This window comes from Cylas formicarius, unplaced genomic scaffold, assembly GCF_029955315.1.
Source record: "Cylas formicarius isolate icCylForm1 unplaced genomic scaffold, icCylForm1.1 PGA_scaffold_2__14_contigs__length_35257938, whole genome shotgun sequence".
Lineage (NCBI taxonomy): Eukaryota > Metazoa > Arthropoda > Insecta > Coleoptera > Brentidae > Cylas > Cylas formicarius.
The window spans coordinates 18,120,253-18,128,261 of record NW_026844319.1 but is presented as its reverse complement, the minus strand read 5'-3'; the positions used below and the strand labels follow the sequence as shown (position 1 = coordinate 18,128,261).

The 8,009-nt window shown below is 34.7% G+C and overlaps 1 protein-coding gene across 1 annotated transcript; it reads right to left on the bottom strand.

The window, feature by feature from the left end:
* Window positions 1-619: 619 nt before the first annotated feature.
* LOC132698008 (carbonic anhydrase 14-like) lies at window positions 620-7,356 on the bottom strand. The gene is made up of 8 exons (XM_060663831.1): window positions 7,319-7,356; window positions 7,158-7,266; window positions 6,806-6,841; window positions 2,745-2,894; window positions 2,575-2,692; window positions 2,419-2,524; window positions 820-1,047; window positions 620-765 (listed from the first exon to the last, which is right to left on the bottom strand). Exons 2-8 carry the CDS (start codon window positions 7,216-7,218, stop codon window positions 661-663), a joined length of 804 nt encoding a protein of 267 aa, XP_060519814.1. The 5' UTR covers window positions 7,219-7,266; window positions 7,319-7,356; the 3' UTR covers window positions 620-660.
* Window positions 7,357-8,009: the final 653 nt, after the last annotated feature.

Genomic DNA, 8,009 nt, shown 5'->3' with positions numbered 1-8,009 from the left:
TGGAAAATATTAAAAAAACTATTGAGTTTAGCCATGGCCTAATCATATAAACAATATCTATGGATAAAACTAACGGTAGATTTCAAATATGAAGAAATATATATGGGGTTCCACAAGAGAAAAATTGACTTACTCTTTCACTGCTTCAATTTTAGGTTACGCGTCTCATGCCAGTGTGTAACTGTGTGTATTTTTTTTTTCATCGCCAACGGTTTCCAAGTCATAAACTGCTGACGCACTATTAGGACACCCTGTATATAGAAGACTTACCTATGATAATAATGTAATGTGCTTTGACATAACGGATGTTCAATATATACATGCGCGCATTTTAAACCAATAAGACCTTGCGACGTTCAGCAACCAACCATGACCGCTGACAATTCGTCACGAGGGGTAAACTGCAGGGGAATTCTGGTGTACGCTATGAAGGAATTCCCCGAATACTTCCAAATGACTTATGATGTACAACCTCGCCTTGATGACAAGTAAGCTAGAAGTTCAACTGCAATTTGTCTTCGTCTTTGGTGACACTAAAATATCAGACGAAGCCGCCTGAAGGGAATTAGAAATTGCATCAATTCGATAGGCTAAAATAAATCCATTGCGAATAATTCGGACAAAATATATTTTTACACGCCGCAGAAAAAAAATATGTGCTCAAAATGATCGAAATACCGTTCGTCCGTTGAGCCGCTGTAACTTGCGATACGTGTAACTAAGCCGTTGACCGTCCTCGTCATTAATGCTAGTAAGTTTCTTCAACTACAAGCAGAACCGAAATATTGAATCCTAACGAGTCTATGTATGGTGCTTCACCTGTGAAGAACGAATCTGTAAGATTTTGGGGAATACAAACCAACTGACGACTTCGTTGCATTCTGGTGTCGTCAACGACCCGTCATAATAAAGGAATTTCTGGTGTTGCTGCGGTATGAGTTTTGCGAGGGACAGGTTTTTGATCTCAGTTGACATTCCTGCTTTCTGAACTTGTGCTGCAGCCTTCGCTATTAACTCCAAAGCGCGTATGTAGTGATCCTTCGAGACCTGCGAAATTAAGTAAACTCTATAGATGTTGTCGTAAATGTAGTCACGTTAAGTTTCGCTAAAGACCAAATGTAAGTGATGAACCAGTAGAATGAAAATATTTTTTTCTACTCCCGTCTGTAAAATACCTAATTACCCACCGATCTAGCGTGCGGGAAGCGTCATTTTACCACGTCAGTTTTGTTTCCCATGAATCCGAGCCACTTCGGACATTTCCGGGATTTTACCGCACGGATTTGGGAGCAATCGGATGTTTTCGGAGATATTTCCCATGCTTTGAATTCGTGTTGTTTTGCGAAAATGTACCCAAAAACTAAACTTTTCATCGTAGAAAAAGGACAGTACGCAACACGTTTCGTAGACTTTTTAAGTCACTCGTTTGTGAAATACTCGCTCCGCTGCGCTCGTGTTGCAAGCTCCGCTAGTGCCAAATAAACTCGTCACGTCACGTTCTGATAATTTATAAGGCATTCAGAATATTACAAAATAACGTTTAGTTTAATAAGCATGTGTCCAAAAAAGACTCTTTCATGAGATACCCAGTGTAAAAGTCCAAAAATGGTTTTTTTTATATTTCTCCAGCGGCTTAAGACACCTCAAACGAAATTTAAATCATAAATATACCTTTCATTGGGTCAGAAATTATTTCTTACAAAATTCAAGCTCAAAAATATTAACAGCAATAGAATTATGAAAAATGTTGAAGGCAAAATAGGTACCCCCACCTCCTTTACTGATGCTCCTGTCTAAGATTTTAGAATTTTCGCAGCAGTGACTTTTATGGCTCTGTCATAAATATTTATGGTCAAAATTTCATTAAGAAATCTTAAACCGTTTCACAAAAATAAAAAAATATATTTTTTGGAACCCCACAATGACGTATTATTTTTGATTTTCTATTTCCCCTACCAATTTGCTGAATGTTATTTGACACAACCTGAATACAAAAGTGTAGGGTGTTATTGAACTTGAAAGTCAAGAAAAATTTTTGGTATAAATGGCTTGTCGCTTAGCTGGATCGCCAAGTGTTCGCCATTAATTCAATCATCTTTGATAATATTCAACTATTCCATTATTAGCCACCGAATTGAGACAGACTTTTAACGGTTTTAACAATTCATCAATTTCAAAAAGAACACGAAGACATGTTCTTTTAAGGATCAGCTTCAAATTGTTCTACACATTGCACATTTTCAATATCTAATCTAAACCAATAATTCATTAGTAATTTTCTCTGTCGGTCACTCTGAATGGAATAAACTTACATCTTTTGTAAATATATATAAATATGAATAAATATAAAAATAATAGTTATGTTAGATTTGGTTACTTGAAAACAAAGGAACTCGCATAAATGTAAAATGGACTTACGTCGAACAGTACGCCAACTACGGCAACACTGTTGGGATGCTGAATAGCATCTTCCAAGCTTGGATATACGGCGTCGAAAAAGACAAAATGGGCTTCCAAAGGGTATCTAAAAACGAGTGATGATAAACCCGCAATTGGCGATGCAAAAAAAATTACCTCCGATTATCTAAAGTGTGTTCCGACTGCCAATGAAAATGCAGGTCGCTAAATCGAAACGTTGACGCTAGGCCACCGCCTTCAAGGGTTAGCGAGCTATTCGGCATTGTCACACGCGCTACAAGCCAAAACATCTGCCTCACAAATTTTATGCCGCGATTAAAACCCACCTGTGTGGCCATTGTTTGTAACGCGGGCATCACAATTTACGCCAAGATTCCTGAATTCTAAAGGAAGCGTTGGTCTTTGGACGCTCCGCCTCTCCTTTAGAGCTATTGGAGACTGACTTTTCCCCCTCTGACAGGCGCCTTCCCACTTATCTGACAAACCATATAGCTATACTTGGACCAGGAATATAGTGCTTTTAAAATCGAACCCGTGATTAACTTCGCCTACTGTTTATTACTCCAAAACCCCAGCCCTTTATGGAATACGCCGAACAGACCCTTACCCGCAACCATTCCAGAACCGTCCTAGGAATTTATCTACCTACACTAACAAGCGGAATATAAGTATGTTTTCAATTTTTTTCGTCGAGCAATTCTTGAAACGTGTACATAAAAAAATTAGTACAAAGTAAGAATTTATCACGTTCTATTTCATTACATTTCTACATAGCATCATTAGTAATATACAAAATATTAAATATAATAATAATAAAGTATCAGTCACTTAATGAATCGTCACTATCGCTACTGTCGTTGCCTAGTTCAGTAATCAATTTCGTCCCTAATTGTACTCGATAAATATTTTCTTCTTTTATTACAAATAGACCAACTTTGTATTGATATTTTAGCTACCTCTTGCCGAATTACGTTTATTGTACTATCACTAAATGTTGGTGGAGTGTTATTTCTTCTTATATGTATTTTGTAGTCTTTATTAATATGTCTTATTTTTAATAATTTCAGAAGTTGCTTTTTCGTGTAGCTCTCTTCAGAATATAATTCATTTTCGTACAGAATTTTTTTAATTTCTTCTTTATTTGGAATTTTTCTAATTTGGGCTGGATGATACTAGGCATTATCCAACACAATAACAGTATTCGGCGATAGTTGTGGCAACAGATTTTCAAAAAAGTCCTCAAATATTTCGGCGGTCATGTTGTCATGGTAATCTACACTTGAATCTTTGACATTTTTGGTAGTCAAAAACAAGGCATCTTCCACCCAACCATTTTTGAACCCAGTATGAAGAATTATTATGTGTTTTCCATGTGAAGGTGGTACGTCTGGTACACTGTTACTGTTTTAACAACATTATTTTTTTACTGTATCGTGAGTATCGAACCACGTTTTGACTAAATACGCTATTGACCTATTTTGCTCTCAACATTTTTTCAATTGCATTTAAATAATCCACCCCCAACTGCGAAATTCTTTAAGATTCCATTAGCACTTGACGTTTATTAATTGTTTGGCACTGAAAATCCATTTTATTCAAAAAAGTACATCAGTAAATCTGTCAGTACTTTTTTATGCAGTTCTTCTTGGTTTAAAACACTATTCACTTTTTAAGCGTCGTAGATTATACTCCTAATTAGATTTGTGTGTTGCTCTTCTTCTTCATCTTCCCTCACTTTCCTCTTGACTATCCCATTTGCAACTATTTTTCTTAAAATTGACTTTGGAACTTTGGTCATGTCACTTGTTTTCATTGCTGTCCCTACTTCCCTTTCTGAATATCTTAAAAAATTGTAAACATTCAAAACAATTTGTTTAGCATCCGGATTTGTTTCTTTTTATTTGCTGAGGTAGTTGTCTACTAAATTGTCATTAGGTTCCACAACCACCTCAAATTTTGCGTTATTTTCCATGTCTTCTTCTAACAGGTAAACATCTGCTTTATTCTACGGTCTCCACATTTTAAAGTGTTAAAAAACAGGAACCTTCAAAAAATGTTCAATTGTCTTATATAATCTATAGTCTTAAAACAGACTGTTGTTGTTTACAAATCGAAGAATTATGTAGAAGATACAAAAATACAAGATGAGGAATGTTGTTAATGGACAGGTACACAAGATATGGTCTGTTCATAGATATAAGAAAGTCACCAATTGCTTTTGAATGGGATTATCCAAGGGTGGTCATTAACATACAATGCAACAAGATTATTACCTAAAGTTTCGGAATTTACATTCAGGTAAAATTGTGGTCCGTAATAGAAAATAATTTTATACCTGCCTGTGTTTAATATTCTTTGGTTTGGTATACTACTTAGTTTAAGTTTATTAGTAATCATTCTTATTTCGTGTGTAATACAGCGTGTGTTAAATCGTGTGCGAATTATGCAAAATATGTGCGAGTCTAGTGTATCTCAGGAGATGCTCCCGCCCAAATGTAGAAAACACTATTCTATTGAGACTAAGGAAGTTATAAACAATGTTTATTTGACTCTCATTGAACGTGGTGCCGGCAAGCATCTTTAGAAGAAACGACCACATTGACGAAAATTCCAACATCAACTGTATGGAAAATTGTGAATAATCGCATTTCAGCGAGGAAAAAAAGAAGCGACGCTGACATTTTCTCGAGTGTAGATGAAAGTGATCAAGATATAATACGGCGTAAAATTTACCAGTTATAAGAGGAACAAAGCGTTCCTACATTAGATATCTTAATTAGGGGGCTTGAAAAAGATGAAAACAGTGTTAAGTGTGGCAGAACTACCTTATGAAAGTGTATTTAACACATGGGTTTTAGATTTTAAAAAATTGACAAAAGGCAAGTTTTAATGAAATCTATTTAGAATTCGGAAATGGCGACTGAAATATCTAGAAAAAAATACGATTTACAGAGAACAACAAAGGCCTTGGATGAAACCTGGTTCGACACTTATAGTAAAAAGCAATTAATTGAGGTTCTACAAAGCTTGAACCAACAAAAAGAATACGTCTGTGATAATTATGCAAAAAATCTAGGTGTTAAGGCCTTACCACTGTATATTTAATCCCATTGAACATGTTTGGCACCAACTGAAATCTGCCATTCGTCGTAACAATGTTTTTCCCCGTATTAACTCCAATGTCCTCAAACTTATAGAAACCGAAGTTTTAAACATCCCCCCACAAAGTTGGGCAAATTCTGTTAAACATATAGAAAAATCGGAACAATCGTATATCCATATTGCAAATAATATAGAACAAATAATAATTAGAACAGGCGATGATAGCGATAGTGATACTGATATATTATGTGAATAATTTTAAGTAATTTAAGTACATAATAAAAGTAATTTCTAATTTTATTTTATATTTAAACACAAATACATAAATAAATAAATGAATGTTGTTTAGTATCTTTCCTAACAAAACCCCAAATAATTAAATTCTAAACAAAGTACGGACCTGTTCGGCCATATTTCATTCTTACAGCTTGCCTTGGTCTTTCCTTAATTCAAATCAGTTAGTCACTTTCTTATATCTATGAACAGACTTTACTTACCCTTACCCATTGAACTATCTAGTGAAGACAGCCTCGCAGGATAGAAGCTCGAGAATCAGGTACATAAATACCTACTTACTGGAAGGATCACAGTCAAATACCTCCGTAATTTGCATTTGCATTTGCAAATTGCAATATTGCAATTTAGATCAAACTCTTAAGAACGGTACATGTCACCTGATGTTAAAATAAACACTTCTACTTATTCGAAAATTCCCCACAGTATCAATGTTCAATCAAATTTAAAACGGCGCATTTACATTGCAAATAAAAATTTCAAGTTTCTACAAATATTCGTTACGGTCCATCTCAGGCAAGAGCTACTTAATGCCGAATAAAGATCTGCTGGGATAGCTTTTACCACGGTCCTGCGAAGGTCTGCGGTTAAGCTACTGTAAAATACTTCAAACGTCAAAGCAATAAATGCACTATATTTTTGGTCGTATTATACTAGAAATAAAGAGGCCCTGCCGATGCTGATAATAGAGGTACTTTTGAAGCAACTATGACAAAAAGTCTGGGAAGCTCTATTCAACATGAGCATGTGCGCGATTTAAAATCTCGTGTTTAACCAATGACCCTGAGGCATTCAATAACATGACCGCTTTTACCACAGTATTTCCTCAAAATATGTCCAGATCCCACTAATTCTTTAGGCAAAAATAAATAAATTAAAAATACTGTTGGATTTATTCAATTGAAATAAAATGAAAACATATCCAATTTTTTAATGACTTATTCTATCACAGGTAAAAAAGATAACCTTCGCATATTTTATTATTGCTTACCCTGTTCGTTGTATGACCAATCGGCTGTTAAGGCATCTAAAAATTAATTCACCATGTTTTATAAAATTCAAAACATTTTATAAAATTCAAAACGGTGTTGTCGAAACAATTGTCATGTCATAATATATAATTTCGTGAAAATCTGAACTTTTAGTTCTTATTTATTTTGATGAATGGATTTTCATCAGTATATCAAATTATTATTTTATTTGGTATTCAGAGCAAAAAACTTGTACAATTTTAGAATTTGCACTTAAAACGTATTCTTGTATATTATGGTACGGAATCAGTTTGTGAAGTAGTTAGATAATTGAAGAATAAAGCGATGATGATTAAAACGAACACGACTTACTAGTAAACTGATGTAAGACGAGCGATAAAAACACAACTCGAATACTGACGGGCTTGGACATTCTTTGAACAAATACTAATAGTTCCGGTAGTATTTTCAGTAATTTATACTAAAAATTGAATGACTTAACAAGTGTAGGTTAAACCAATTTAGCGAGATACCGTAAATTGCGGAATATCGCAGTGATCGGGGAAAACTGTTTTATTTTGAGGAAAACTTTTTATCTTAACTGCTACGCCTAACATTTTTGCCGTATGTTATCGTAGCCGTGCAACAGTTTAGTTTTAAGTTGTGCCAGCAAAATAGGTACCTATACATTGGCAAATATATTGCACGGACTGAACAAAAAAAGTAAATAAAATGTGCCTTTCACCTAAATATTTTATTTCAAAGTTGGAATTTTTAATCTCTATTCAATTTAACTAATAGCTGATAATTTACATAGGCTGCCAATAAGCCTTTACCGTAAAACATACCAGGTGTCACCCCAACCCACTGGTGATGGGAAGGAGGCACTTTGAAATGTTCAGATTCTTTGTGGCAAAAACGTCAGGTTTAGTCCGACATGTTATTTGGCATTGTCGATAGATGTCGCTCTAACCGCAAAAAATCTATTCGTCCTGTTTGTCAAGAAATCCACTGATCAATGTTATGAATAGTAGCTTATGGTTGAGGTTATTGAATAATTTTGTAATCAATATTTAAATATTTTTGTTTATTGATCAATTGTGAAATTTTCCACATATTCCATCATTTTGATATTATTGGACACCTGGCCACTACACAGCTACTAAATATACATAGGCTTCGCCTATTCTGATACTACAGGTAGAATTCGCTTTCAACCAATAA

Excerpts from the sequence above, each read along its gene's own strand:
- LOC132698008 (XM_060663831.1), bottom strand. The coding sequence starts at position 7,218 with ATGTCCAAGCCCGTCAGTATTCGAGTTGTGTTTTTATCGCTCGTCTTA. Across the intron at positions 2,895-6,805 it reads TTGGTCATACAACGAACAGG|ATAAGTGGGAAGGCGCCTGT; the intron begins GTAAGCAATAAT and ends ATGGTTTGTCAG. Across the intron at positions 766-819 it reads TACAGATTCGTTCTTCACAG|TTGAAGAAACTTACTAGCAT; the intron begins GTGAAGCACCAT and ends TTCTGCTTGTAG.